Source organism: Onychostruthus taczanowskii, unplaced genomic scaffold (assembly GCF_017590055.1).
Source record: "Onychostruthus taczanowskii isolate IOZ18803 unplaced genomic scaffold, ASM1759005v1 scaffold5, whole genome shotgun sequence".
In the NCBI taxonomy this organism is placed as follows: Eukaryota; Metazoa; Chordata; class Aves; order Passeriformes; family Passeridae; genus Onychostruthus; species Onychostruthus taczanowskii.
The window spans coordinates 212,488-226,278 of NW_024502568.1; the positions used below are offsets into that span (position 1 = coordinate 212,488).

The window sequence follows — 13,791 nt, forward strand, 5'->3', positions numbered from 1 at the left end:
TGCTGGAGATCAGCACCTGACTGAGCAAGTGCAACAAGTGTTGGGGTGGGAAGTGCTTTGTGAGACTCTCAAAATGACATGCTTGACACTCCTGAGAAAAACTGGTCCTTTCACAAGATTTTGCAGCTGCTAGACATATTTAGCCTACATCTCTGCTCTACTGCTGTCCTGGTTGTAGGGGCCTGGTTTCCCTGTGCAACAGTGGTGCAGTTACAGCTGTTATTAGTGCTGGAACTGGACCAACAGGGCATCCCCCGTCTGGTGTGTGCTGGAACAGTGTCCCTCCCATCCCGACTCCCTTATGCACCGCCCTTTCCCTATCGTGTTCCGATTGCCCTCTTCTCAAGGTGGGGGGTCATGCCCTGGGGGTGTCCGGGCAGCGGTCACTGGGGCGATGCTCTGACGGCGATGAGATGCACTGGCGGGGCCGGAGGCACAAGCTGCAGCGCTGCCCCGCTGCCCGTCGAGCTGCCGGGGCAGCGGGTGCGGCTCTCTGCGCCCACCGCGTCCCCTTCCCGCCCCGCCTTCGTGCCACAGCCCCGGGGTCGGCTCGGCCCGGGGTGCGGCCCGTGGGCTGGGGCTGCGCCGCCCGGCCCCACCTGCGCCCGCCGGCTTGAAAGGGGAAGGCGGGCCGGTGCCGGCTGCATCCCTCCCTTCCTCCCTCTCTTCCCTCCCACTTCCCGCAGCGCCGCGCCTCTCACTCGGGCCGCGCTCCGCCGGGACTCGCTGCAGGTGGGTGCCGGCACCGCGGCGGAAGGGCGGGCGCGGGCGGCCCGGGAGGAACTGCGGCCGGTGCTCCTCGGCGCGTCCCCACGGCGAGGCTGCTCGGCTCCGCAGCGGCCGGGCTGCCGTGCGCTGCCGTGCAAGGAGGGTCCTTGCGCCCTGCGGCGCGGCGGGCTCGGTGGGATGCGCGGGCGGGGCTGCCAGCTGCGCTCCGGGTGAGCGCTGCAGGGCTGAGCTGGGCTGATGGCACCTGAGCGCTGCCCAGCCGGGGAGACGGGGACAGGGACTCGGTGTGAATTCTCGGCTGTCAGCCTGGTCCCGGCTCTACCCGGACGCGTGTGTGCAGCCCGGCTTGCTCCAGCGAGGCTGCTGACGGGCGCGAGTTCAGCGTCTGCTTCAACGCGCAGCACCAGAGCCTTGGCCCACGGACACGCGTTCAGAGCGCTTTTGTGTAACTTGCTTCATCTTCCTTTAGAAGATTACATCTCAGGAGTATCTTCCATCTCCTGTTCTGCCTCCTCTTTCTATGCAACCCTCTTCAACCTCTGTTTACGGCAGCTCAGCCAGGTCTCATTCCTCTGGCGTGCTCAGAGCCAAGAAGTTCTTTGGTTTGGTTGTGGGTTCCTTTACGTGAGGGCGTCAGTTGTTTCATTGAAGACTCACCCCTAGCTTCTCTACTCCTGTAACTCTGTCAAATGTGATCAGACTTGTCTGTCAGGACTTTATCAGTCCCCATAGCTTTCTACACAAGATTTCACAACCTCCTGGGGTGTTTAATAACTTTTCTTTAAATGTGATGCTTCTCTGCAGAAAGAAGCTGAAATGACAAGGCAGTAAATGGGAAGACTTTTCCTCCCCATTCCTCTTGACTGCTTCTCTAAGGTTTGGTGCACCTGTATCTTCCCAGTTTTCTCTGCAGTCTGAAGAACTTATTTGAGTATCATACAAACATAATTTCTTCTTAAGACCAAATAATGCTCTGCCCTGTCATGTGCTCTCACTTTGAGGTCTATGGCTCACATGACTATTTGGAAATGGCCCCAAGCTCTTCTTTCCTTTTCATCCAGGGATTACAAATAATGTTCTGACTTGCTTCCACACTGCAGACCTCAGACCACTCACAAGGGGCACAGTCTCACATTAGCTGCTCTGTCTTGCAACCGTGTTGTAAGCAAGAGAAAAAGGCTGTCCGGAAGAACTTGTTATTGCAGAGCACCCTGGTGTCACAAACCATCTCTGTTCCTTTCAGAAGACAAACAGGAAGCCTGTGGATATTGAATGGGGGAAATCTCACTGCCCAGACAGATTTAATGTATGATGAGGGGCCAGGTGGGGAAGCAGATGTGTGGTGTCTGACACCATCCCCCAGCTCAAGGTGTGTGTAACTTGAAGATGTGTGTAGTTTCAAACACTGTAACAAGCTGAGATCCAGATCTTTATTTCTTTTCTCAGTTGTTATGGACCAGTATTTCCTTTAGTATCATGGTTCCCTGGCAGTGATGATCTATCATCTGGCAACATCCTGCTAGCCCACAGATTCCCACCTTGCCTGTAGAACTTCCTCCATAAAACTCTAATGAGACAGGAAGGATGTTGAAGGTGGTCCAAAGTACCAAAACTTAGGAACTGTTTGGGGACTACATAAATTTTTGTCCAAAATAGCTAAGTCAGAGCACTTCTGGTGTTTTGTGGCAGCAGTAGCACCAATGTGGTGAAAGGTATAAATCATTCTGATGCTGACCTGATCACTGCTGTGATTGTTCCCTTTGGTCCTTTGGGGATCTTGGCTTCCTTCATTCTCTGTGTTTGTAGTGGGCTGCCATGAATATGTAGAAGGAAAAATGCTAGAAAGTGATGTTGTTTTGAGCAGACCATCTGTGCCCTATTCAGTCTGTGTGCAAACATTTTTAAAAAAACCCTCAGGGATGTAGACTGCCAGGGGATGCTTATCCCTCTCTGAAGGGTTTTTTTTCCTTTATCTTTGTTTTCTATACTAAAATACTAATGCTAGCATTGGTGTACTCTGATATTAGTATGCTGTAGTGCTAATATAAATGTTTTAGTGTTACTGTAATTTACCCAGGTGACTCTGGTTAAGTCAGAGTCTGTGATAAACCAAAACCAGAGCACAGAAGCCCACCAAGCACTGGGCTGGATTGATGGTTGAACTTCCCTATTTCAACCTGTGCTTTGTTTGCTTTGTACGGTATTGTATCCTCTAGGTTTTTACTAGGGATTCCCCTGGGCAGCCCCTGCTTGTAGTGTAACATCCTCCTGCAGTGACGAAGTTGCTCTTGGAGCTGCGTAGCTGCCTGCTTTCACAGAGTCTTGGCTTCCATAAATTAGCTGCAGCTAGGCTGGCTGTCATCAGTGTGATGGTAGCAGATGATCCTGTTTTTTTTGGATCATACCAAACAGAACAGGCAAACTTCAGTATCTTATTACAGGAAGAGTTCAGAGCATCCAGGTGAAGATATTTTTTGCTTTTTAATTAATTCTGCTCCTTTGTTAACTCCTGAGAAGTTTTCAGTGAAAACATTTCTTACTCTGGGCAAGAGCTGCACAGAGACTAGGATGCAGGAGGGGAAATAATTCAGTCCCATGTATATGGGTTTCCAGGTCCTGGGCAGGAACTAGGTAATACAAAAAAGTGAGGGAGAGATATAAATGGCAGTCCTTGCATTTGAGCCTGCTCATAGCCCTTTCTTTGTGGGGTTCTTTGCCTAGACTGCTTGCTGTGAGAGGTTTTAGTATTTCAGCCTAATAAAAGGCACCTGAATTAAATTGGAGCCATAGCTTTTCAGTAATTTCACTTAAGTTGATTGGTGTAATTTTCCATCAATATCAAAGCCATACCCTGTTAAACAGGGCAAAATCATGGGACTAATTCAGCCCAGTAAGAGGTTTCTCAAGGGCATTTCAGAGGGTTGTGCCCTCTCTACTCCCTTTCTGCTGCCTCACTTTTCAGTGCCAATGCATTGCTGTGGCTTTGAAAGCAATCTCCCTGCAGCTGCAGGTGGACAGTTGTGCAGGGTAGGGGGGATGCTGCTGCTTGCTGCGAGTCTCAATTTCCCAGGTCCTGCTTTTACTGAGGTGCTGCTCTGCCCTGAATGCTGAAGCGCTGGAACTTACCGGCACTTGTGCTGTGGGCTTTTCCAGCAGTTCCCCTGAACCCTTACTCTGGGTGTCAATGTTAACTGTGATGTTAGGGCCATTGCTCTGTGTAGATCAGCCAGCTGGAATGGCTCTGCCAAGCGCTTGTCATGAAAACAGGGGAGGGTCTATTCTCTCTTTGCAAGCCTTCCCCTTGCAGTGGCAGGGTTATTTTTGCAGTATTTATGTGGTGTAGCCACTAGGACTTCCCGACTGCAGACAAGGTGATGGTTCTGTCTACTCTGCTCTCAGGTTTAGTGTGGGATCTGTCATTTACTTTTTGTCATTTACTGGATTTTGCACCTCTGACAAGGCACGAGCTGTGAATTCACCTTCCCAGAGAATCACATTCCCATGCCCAGGTGTTTGAAGATTTCTGAAGTCCACCTGCCTGCAGTAGCTGAGCTCCCATAGCCAGAGATCTGGGCTGAGCCTGTGCTGCACTGGCCACAGCAGCTGCCCAGGCTGGAGGATCCTGCTGCAGAGCTCATAAAGCAGCTTTTTTGTTCAGTGTTAGTAACAGGTAAACCAGCAAGGTGAGCAGGTGGATTTTAAGCCTTCCCTAAATTGGGCCATTTACCTTGTGTAGGTCTGAGCCTTCCTTCCCCTTTGCCATCAACCTGAGACTTCAACAATGACTAGCTGCTGAACAAGCCCTTGTGCCCTTTTTGCTGGTAGTTAGCCTTCATTTTATCCCAATAGCACTAAAAATCAAGGGTGTGTTTGGTGTATCCAGCACAGCTCTAGGGTTGAGGCTATGACCAGGGTACCTTTCTGGGCATGGACAGAGCAGAGATTATCTCTGGTGGTATTGAGCTGAAGTAGGAAAAAAGGTCTCTTCCTGCAGCCTGGCATCCTCTCACCTCTTAGCAAGATTTACAGCCTCCCTTATTGCTTGGGCAGGGAGAAGAGGTTCCTGAGCCAGCACCTTTAGGGATTGCTCCTGATTTTGGAAGAGGTGAAACCACCAAGAGCAGTTTGCAAGTCTCACTGTGTCAGCATCTGCCCCTGACCTGAGGGCTGAGATTGACAGCTTACTTGTCATTTGGATTTTGGTAGTCTCCAGAGGGTCTTGGCTGAGCTGAGGGTCTCAGCAATGTCTGGCATGTAGGTCCATGGCAAAACACAGTCTTTGCTGAAGATGGGTGACAGTTTTTTCTTTAAATAACTATACCTTTTACCTGGACTATTTCTTAATCTTTTTTCTTGTTGCCCAATGAGAAAACACCCTACCCCACGTATAAAACCTCTTCTACTCTTCTTGGCATACTTATGTGCGTGTAGGACCCACTAGGTGCCCCAGGACAAGGCTGTGTCTGCTTCTGTCCTTAACTCCCTGCCATCCCAGAGGTGATCAGGAGTACATGGCTGCCATCCTTCCCTTGCTTCCTGGAAGCAGCATGTGCTCCTGGATCTGCTGTGAATGTCATAGCCGAATGCTTTACCTTCCTGGTGTTGGGCAGGATTAATTCCCTTTGGGCCTCTCAAGTAATCTGAGTACCAGACCAGCTCTGTGGGCTGTAGCTCTGTTGTGACCAACACTTTGTCACAGGCCAGCCTGTTTCCTGCTGTTAGGGAGGCAGGATGCTGGGCAGATCCTTACTTTCCTTACAGAGCTTATGCTTTCTTCTCTCCAGCCCATCACCTTTGTCTACATTGTCCTGGAGCTCTTGTTCTGTGGGTCCAACTACCCTCTTGGTATCTGTTAGCTTTTCTCAAGTTTCTTATCACTTGTGCAGGTACAGCCACACAGTTGACCCTGGGTGGGAAGGATGGGAGTCCAAGCACTAGCAGGAATTGGTTGGGGAGGGTCCCAACCAGCAGCTGCTCTGTTTCTTTCCCATGTCCTGTCCCCACATGGGACAAGAAAGCACTGGAGGGCAGTTTTCTTCTCCCATGTCTGCACCCTCATGTGCTTAGTTTAGCCAGAGAGAGGCCTGCTGAGGGTAGTCTGAAGATTGTATTTAGGAGAATCTTGCCCATTACTTTCTTTCCCACCTCTTACTTGATCAAGCACTATTGGAGGAGCTGTCAGAAAATCTTGTACCAAATTACACTCTACCACATCCCTGCAGCCCCACTAGGGCTTAGTGTGTGGGGGCCATCCAAAATCCCCTTCTAGTTGTTCTAGCTGTAACTTCTTCCTCTTCCCACTGCTGCTTCCTAGCATGTCTGAACTGGGTTCTCAGAAAACTACTCTGCTTCTGACTATTCCCAAATAATTATCACATAGTTCTTCTCCCAAAATAATGCTAGGTGTGGGTGAGGCGCGTTCGCTTCCAGTGATGTAGCAACATCCCTTACACAACAGAAATCTTGGGTGTTTCACCAAACTGAAGAAGGGATGACGGCTTTAGGAGTGTGACTAAGGGGCGTCAGTGTGCCACAGGTGTTGCATGTCATCTCTGGGATTGCTTTCTGGGTTTGCCTTCTAGTGGATGAGTATCCTGGCACCCACTTTCCTTTCCCAGCCCTTTCCCCAGAGCCTCCCACGACCAATCCATCCTGGATCAGCTCTCTGTCCAGACTGTTGCTGTGCTCTCTGGGTTGTGGTTCCTCTCAGTGGGTCCTGCTGTGACCTGGACTTGCTCCTGCCCTGTTTGTGCTGAGCAAGGCACCTTGCCAGCCATGTGAGGGCCAAAGCCAGAGCACACCTCTTGGCATTTCTACCAAGCTCTGCAGGCCTTCCTGCGAGCTTGCACAGACATCAAGGCCTCAGAGAGAACCAGCTGTTCTGGCCGGACAGAAATAAAAATAAAATCCAGCTGAGCTGGTTCTATAGCGGTAAACAGGGACTGAGCAGCAAGTGTCCCTGCTGGTGCTGTGACCCAGCATAGCTCCTCCAGCCACTCACCCTCACTAACTCTCTGTGAGTCAGTCTGCTAGTTTTTGAGCCTTAGGAGCACAGAGAAGAGGTTTTCTGGAAAATTCCCCTGATATCTGACTTTGGTTGTTGGGGTATTTTTGTGGGTTTGTTTCTGGTTTGTTTTTTTTTTTTAGGGCAAGGCAGAGTGAATGGGGATGGATGTTCCCCAGTGAAGAACTCCAGACTGCTCTCCTTTCCCAGCTCACGAGTCCTGGCTTGCAGCTACAATCCTAACTGTTATTGCTGAGTGCATGACAGAGATGCTACATTAATGGCATGTTTGTCTCCTTGCAGTGATGAAGATGATGAAGGTGCTACTGTGCCCTGCTGCTCTTCTTTTCCTAGTGACTGCATTCACTGTGGGGCCATCTCACTGTGCCAAGGTGCTGATCATGCCCACCATAGTCTTTGACAGCCACTTGCGAGTCTTCATGCGGGTGGCAGAGGCACTGACGGACCGGGGCCATGACCCTGTGCTGCTGCTTCATGAAGGAAGGGATGTGGAGACCTCCCTGCCCGGCTTCCGCGTGCAGAGGTACTGGGGGACCTTCAGCACAGAGAGTGCAGATGCCTGGGTGCAGGAGAAGATAAAGCGTGTCTTTCAAGGGAAGATGACCTCCCTGGAGGTGTTTTCATTTTTGGAGAAGTACCTGGAAAACTGTGACCTAGTACTGGGAAATTCTACCCTTCTGCAGAAACTCCAGCAGGAGCACTTTGACCTGCTTTTGGTGGACCCCAATGAGATGTGTGGATTTATCCTGGCCCACATCCTACATATCAAGTATGCTGTGATTTCCACTGGTTTCTGGTTCCCAGCAGAGATTGGTGCCACCTCCCCCATTGCCTATGTCCCTGAATTCAACTCCCTGATGACAGACAGGATGGGCTTTTTTGGTAGGACTTGGAATCTCCTAGTCTACATAATCACTCGTGTGGCTACAAAACTGGTCATCCTGCCCAAGTTTGAACGTCTCATGGAGAAGCATAGTGTGGAGCCCAAGACATCCATGTTGGACCTTGTTCATGGAACGAGTCTTTTCTTCCTCTGTAATGATGTGGTGTTGGACTTTCCCCGTCCAACCCTCCCCCATGTCATTTTCACAGGGGGGATCCTCGCTGAGCCTGCAAAGCCCCTTCCAGTGGTAAGTGCAAGAAAGCTTTGATCTGTGATTGCACATCAACTGGGGAAGCTACTTAGTACAGATCTTCTCTGGAAGTGCCTTGTAAAAGTTCTGAAGCCCCAAGTGTCCGGAAATCTGCTGTGTTTTGGTGCTCATGGGTGCATCAGTGAGACAGGGAACACTGAAGGTTGTCAGGCTGCAGGGAGGATGTAGAATTAAGTGGGCCACTCTGAAATGGGATTTGGCCTCCACTGTCCATGTAAAATGGTGTGTGGAGTTTGTAAGGTGGAAGTGTTGCTCCTGGGAATTCATAATGAATAGTTTGTTTGCTCCTGTGCTAAAGTGGAAATAGGAAGAACAATTAATCTTCCTTGTTTCATCACTGATGTGTTAATCCAGAATTTCCTCCTTCACCCTATTTCTCACAGAGCCTCTCTGCCCTTGAGCTTGTAGTCTTAAGAAACCACAGGGGAGAGCCATTCTTGTTGCTTCATTAAATTCAGTGCAGAATCCCAAAATGTTGAAAACTGAAGGGTATCAGCCCCTTTTTCTCAAGGTTCAGTCCTGAAAACTCCTCTCAAGGCTTTCTCCAGCCTATACCTCACTAATACCAAGAATAAATTCAGAGGAACAAGCTCCCAAAGCTTCTGGCTGAAGACAGTATTAGAAGAGAGTAGGACTTGTTTTACCACTTTTACAATCATTGAGGGGAAATAAACTTCAAAAATAAAACTTGGGCCATCGAGATGTCCTTGTGTCCTGACTGAGGGTCTGAAATGGAGATAAGATTTCAACTTTGAAATTATTAGAGGCCTGTCAAGATCTCTGAGGGTGACTTTACTGATGCCGTGGATAGCAATATTTTTCACTTAAAAAAGAAGTGAGATCAGGTGCCTTAAAAAGAAGCTCTCCAGAAGTGTCTGACTGCAGATGAGCCTTGCCCATGTGGCACGGCCTGCAGGTAATGAAACACATGTAGGGTGCTCCGAAAGCTGTGTCAGAGGGTGGCTGCCTCACAGCTCTTGCAAAACTCTGGCTTGGTCCAACCTGGCCACGTACACACCTGCCTTATAAAGAAGGGAGTTGTTTGCTAGGGCATTACTCATGTGTTTCACAGCTTCCAGAACAGATCCCAAGGCACCTAAGGAAAGAATGATGGAGATAAGTCTGGAGCCCTGCAGTAGGTGGTGGCTGTCATGGTAGCAGGTAGACATGTCTGTGTCCACATCATGGGATGCCAGCAGAAGAGAGAGCCTCTGTAGGTCTAGGTGTGCCTTAAATAATGTCCCGTTTGAAATGAAATTAAATGCTTGTTTCCTCCTATTTGAAACACTATGATTTTGACTGCTTCTATTTAGGACTTGGTTAAATATAGATTTGTATTTGAGAGAAAGTGAGAACATTTGATGGTGAACCATGCTTCCCTGGCAACTTCAGTGCTGTTTCTGAAAGATAAATGTTATGGCCCAATTACAATGGATAACCTAGTCATCTGGTTTAGGAGTCATTATACTTTTATTTAGAAAAGGAAAACCAGCACTTTCTCTTCTGTAGCAGTTTGAGTTGTAGTGCTCAAAGAATGTGAAACTCAAAAGAATGGAGAAGCTAAAATATCTCTGCTGTAAACTTTTTGATTCTTGGATTGTTTTAGGGCACTCTAAGCATCTCTGAAAAGATAGGTTTGAGGCTCTGAAGCATACAACAAAGGAGAAGTATCCCCAGAGAATAACACTAAGATGTGCTTTGTAACGCTTTTGTACTCTGATCCCCTAACTTTTAGACTACAATTAATATTCTGAATTAATCACTTTAGTTTTCTCTTCTAATAACAGATTTTTTTTTTTTTTTAAATCATGTTCCCCTACATATTTATTTTAGGAAGTATACATATCAAAGATAGGGAATTAATCACTTTAGTTTTCTCTTCTAATAACAGATTTTTTTTTTAAATCATGTTCCCCTACGTATTTATTTTAGGAAGTATACATATTAAAGATAGATTTTTATTAAACTCCCTAAAATGCTCCTGACTGAGATATATGGGAAACTTGAAGCAGGACATAATGAGAAATAGACTCAGCCCAGCCTGGCATAAAAGGGAATAGTCCATGATTGCTTCACAGCAGCTGTGGTTGCTGATTTCTTCTCCTTATTACCTTCTGGCTTTGGTTGAAAAAAGTACAGACTCTGTTCTAGACACAGACCTGTTTATGTAGCATTATATGTAGCCTCTAAATGAAGGACAAATAACCATGGGTTTTACTGGATCTGTAGCTACCACTCTGACCAGTGATCAAAAACTAAATCTGCTGTCTGCAAGCTATCAAGGATGGGTAGAAGTTTCCTGTCAAGATGGCAAGACTTTCTGCCACCTCCAGGAGCCTTTGACATTGGAGAGTGTGTAGGAAGTCTCCAGGAAGTTGTTCCTGACTGTGTGATGTTTTGTCTCTTGTATCTGCTTACATCTAGAGACCCAACAGGCCTCCTGTCTTAGTGGTAATGGGAAAATAGCCTCCCTTTCTTTGCTGAAATTTCCCTCTCTGCCCTAGCTGTTCCTCTGTGGCACCTCTGCTTCCAGAACCTTTCTTGTCGAAGACTAATTGTGTTACCTCCAGTGCAGGAGATAATGCCATGAAATGCAGGTTTTGGTCACCTCCCTGCAAACTCCCAAGACCAGGAGGTGCTCAAGTAATTTCTGTCTGGCTGAGTGCAAAAATCATACAGTGATTTTGGAGTTCATTGCTTGGTGAAAACCGTGTAGCTTTGTGCTCTGGGTGTATTTGGCTTCATCTTCTCTGCAGACAGCTTTCTACTGCCTCTGTAGAGGCAAGAGTGGGAAGGGCCTCTCTGCAAGAATACTTCAAGGCAGCTGTGTGTGTTTTGCCCACAGGGTCTGCGTCTCTGGGTGGAAGCAGCAGAGGCAGGTGTCGTTGTTGTCTCCTTTGGCATCGGGATCCGAGCTCTTCCCAGCGATTTGGTGGAGAAGATGGCTGGTGCATTTGCTCGCCTCCCACAGAGGGTGGTGTGGAGGTGAAAAGGGACTGGGATTAATTTTCAACTTGAGCTGGATGGAAAACAATGTTGAGGGGTGATTAATTTCAAATCACAGAATCTGCTTTCTGTTTCTTGATCTGATTGAATTCACTCTTGTTCCCTGTTTCTCTTCTCCTTTTTTCCCTTCCTCTGTCTCCTCCCACAGATATTTTGGTCAGAAGCCAAGAAACCTGGGTGAGAATACGCTGATGATGGGGTGGCTGCCCCAGAATGACCTGCTAGGTAAGGCTGGGTTCTGTGTATGTGTGTGCCACTAGCAACACCCCTGGAGTTTAGCCCAAACCACAGAAAAGGCACATAAGGATAGCAGCACCTGTGTGGATCTAAGTCTGTTGCTTCTTGTGTGTCTGATCTGTTCAAAACATGATCCTCACCTAACACCCGCTTGAAGCTGCTTGGCTCCTATCTTCCTTCTCCTCCAGGCTCTACTCAGCAATTCTGGGCTGCCAAAAGCCAGATGTATTCCCAAAGGGTAGCATCCTCTTTGCTTAGCACACCTGTTTTCCCCTGAACATACATCAATATCATTGTGTGTTGAGGAACGCCTGATAGCCCTGTTGCAACGTGGAAGGCATTGACTTGCTACTCTTTATTTACCTGCAGGCCATCCCAATGTGAAAGCTTTTGTCAGCCACTGTGGGATGAATGGTGTATTTGAGGCAATTTATCACGGTGTGCCAGTGGTGGGATTTCCTTTCTATGGGGACCAGTTTGACATCATGACCAGAGTGCAGGCGAAGGGCATGGGTATTCTCATGGACTGGAGCAGAGTGAAAGAAGAGGAGCTTTATCAGGCTGTCATCACTGTCATCTCTGACCCCAGGTGAGGCATCTGGAAGCATCAAGCTCTTCCTTGGTGCAGGCAGTGTGTAGGGACCAGTGTGTCTTTGTGTTGACCCCTACACCGCCTGTGGTGGCTTCCGTACCAAGCACAGTTGCAAGCATTGCTCAGCTGAGCAGATGTATCAGTGCCTCAAAATCCTTAGATGCAGCACAGGAGGAGATACTCCAGCATTTGCTGCTAAGGAGTGTGATCTAGTCCTGTCTGTCTGACTGTAATGTTCTTAGAAACTTTTCTCAGCTACTGGGGAATAGACCTCTTCTCTTAATGCAAGCTTGTCATCAGGGAGAGTGAGATCACAGCTTCCCACAGGGACCTCCCTGAACTTGTCCAAAAAACTTTCTGTAGAAACAGAGAGGGAACTGCAGGTAATGCTCCATCAGCTCCTTCTGTCAATCATATACTCTGCTTTTTCCTAGAACTGAAGTAGGAACACAGAAAAGTGACACAGGGTTCCTGTTTTCTAATGGGACATGTGCAACTGCTGATTTCTGAAATGCTCTCTGAGATCTTGATTTTGAAAATATTTTGTATTTCTTACCTATTAAGAGGTGTTGCAATTTGGTACCTAGAAGGGTTTAGCCACTCATCAAGTGTGTAACTTTTGCTTGATGCTGGGTGAGGTCTTAGGGTGCAAACTCCCCTCAGAAAGTACCATACACATGAACTCACTGAACAGGTACTTGCAAGCCAAACTGTCAGTGTTACTAACAAAACACAAAGAAAAATGCACTCTGGCTTGTGCCTTCGTAGCTGGTGAGTGCCATCAGAATGGCTTTCAGAAGAATAATGGAAGAAATTTGCCCTTCTCCCAAGGTATTATTTGGGACTTGTAAGCATCACTGGATGTCTCAGGCCACCTCTCAGGTATGAAGTTTCTGCCGAAAGGTAAATGTCTTGTCATCTTCCCTTGCAGCTACAGAAGAGCAGCCCAGCACATCTCAGCTCTGCACCTGGACAGACCGATGCACGCTCTCAACAGGACAGTGTACTGGCTGGAGTACATCCTGCGTCACGATGGGGCACCCTTCCTTCGCCCGGCTGTCTACGACCTTTCCTTCTATGAGTACTTCTGCCTGGACATAATGGCTCTTCTCTTACTGTGTCTGGCTGGTATTGGATTTGCTCTCTACAAATCTGTGCTGTGGTGCAGAAGAAAGGGGGCCAGCCCTGTGTATCAGAATGGCAATTGCATGAAAGGCCACTTCACAGATGAGAAAAAACTGCAGTAGTGGCCGGTGTGTTCCAGGGCATATCCCATCACTGTGAAACGAACTGCTGCTGTGCCAAGAAATGTATGGCATGCAGGCACGGAGAGAGGCGAAAGATCCGCAGGTCTGGATGGGAAGAGAGTGGGGAGGGAGGAGTATTGCAAAGGCCTGTGTCTACACCTCTGTGTACAGCACCTGTGGGCGGGGGGGTGAATTCAGGCGTGGGTGGGAGCACTTGGCCAGGACGCTGGGAATGGGGCATGGGTAGGTAGACTTCCAGGGAGGAGTGCAAGTTGTTCCCTTTGTATTGCACATTGGTTTAGATGCTGGTGTTGCTCTTCTGGCTTTTTGGATCATGGAAGCTCTGGAGGTAGGAACAGCATTTCATATGCACCAGACACCATTTCTCCTCTGCCTTGTTACTAAGAGCCCCAGTAGTCAGAACCTGAAGCAGAGCTGTGGACAAGGAAGGGCACTGAAAGTATCATCTGCAAGAGAGAAAAATTGGTCTGTTTCAAGTTCTGTGGCTAAATATTGTTCTTTCTGCTTCAGTCAACACTCTGCAGTCCTGTCTGTGTTTGAGCTAAATTATTATTTTTTAAAATAAACTTACATTCTTTCTCCTGTGTGGCAGTTCTCTGGTCTTGGTTTAATGTGAACCTGTGATTCTTATAAAAGGAAGTTGTTCAAGCAAGATGAAAGTGCTTTTTTCCTTCTCATTACTGCTGCTATGGTCTCCACATACCTCCATGAGCAATTTTTTAGCTTTTCTGCAGGCTTTCATGCAGTGCCGTCCTTCCTCTGTCTTCATGTGGCACACAC

The 13,791-nt window shown here is 48.1% G+C and overlaps 1 protein-coding gene across 1 annotated transcript; it reads left to right on the forward strand.

The window, feature by feature from the left end:
• The first annotated feature begins 7,038 nt into the window (after window positions 1–7,038).
• LOC121341851 (2-hydroxyacylsphingosine 1-beta-galactosyltransferase-like) lies at window positions 7,039–12,999 on the forward strand. The gene is made up of 5 exons (XM_041415739.1): window positions 7,039–7,884; window positions 10,754–10,893; window positions 11,063–11,139; window positions 11,521–11,740; window positions 12,675–12,999. The coding sequence occupies exons 1-5, from the start codon at window positions 7,039–7,041 to the stop codon at window positions 12,988–12,990; spliced, it is 1,599 nt and encodes a 532-aa protein (XP_041271673.1). The 3' UTR covers window positions 12,991–12,999.
• Window positions 13,000–13,791: the final 792 nt, after the last annotated feature.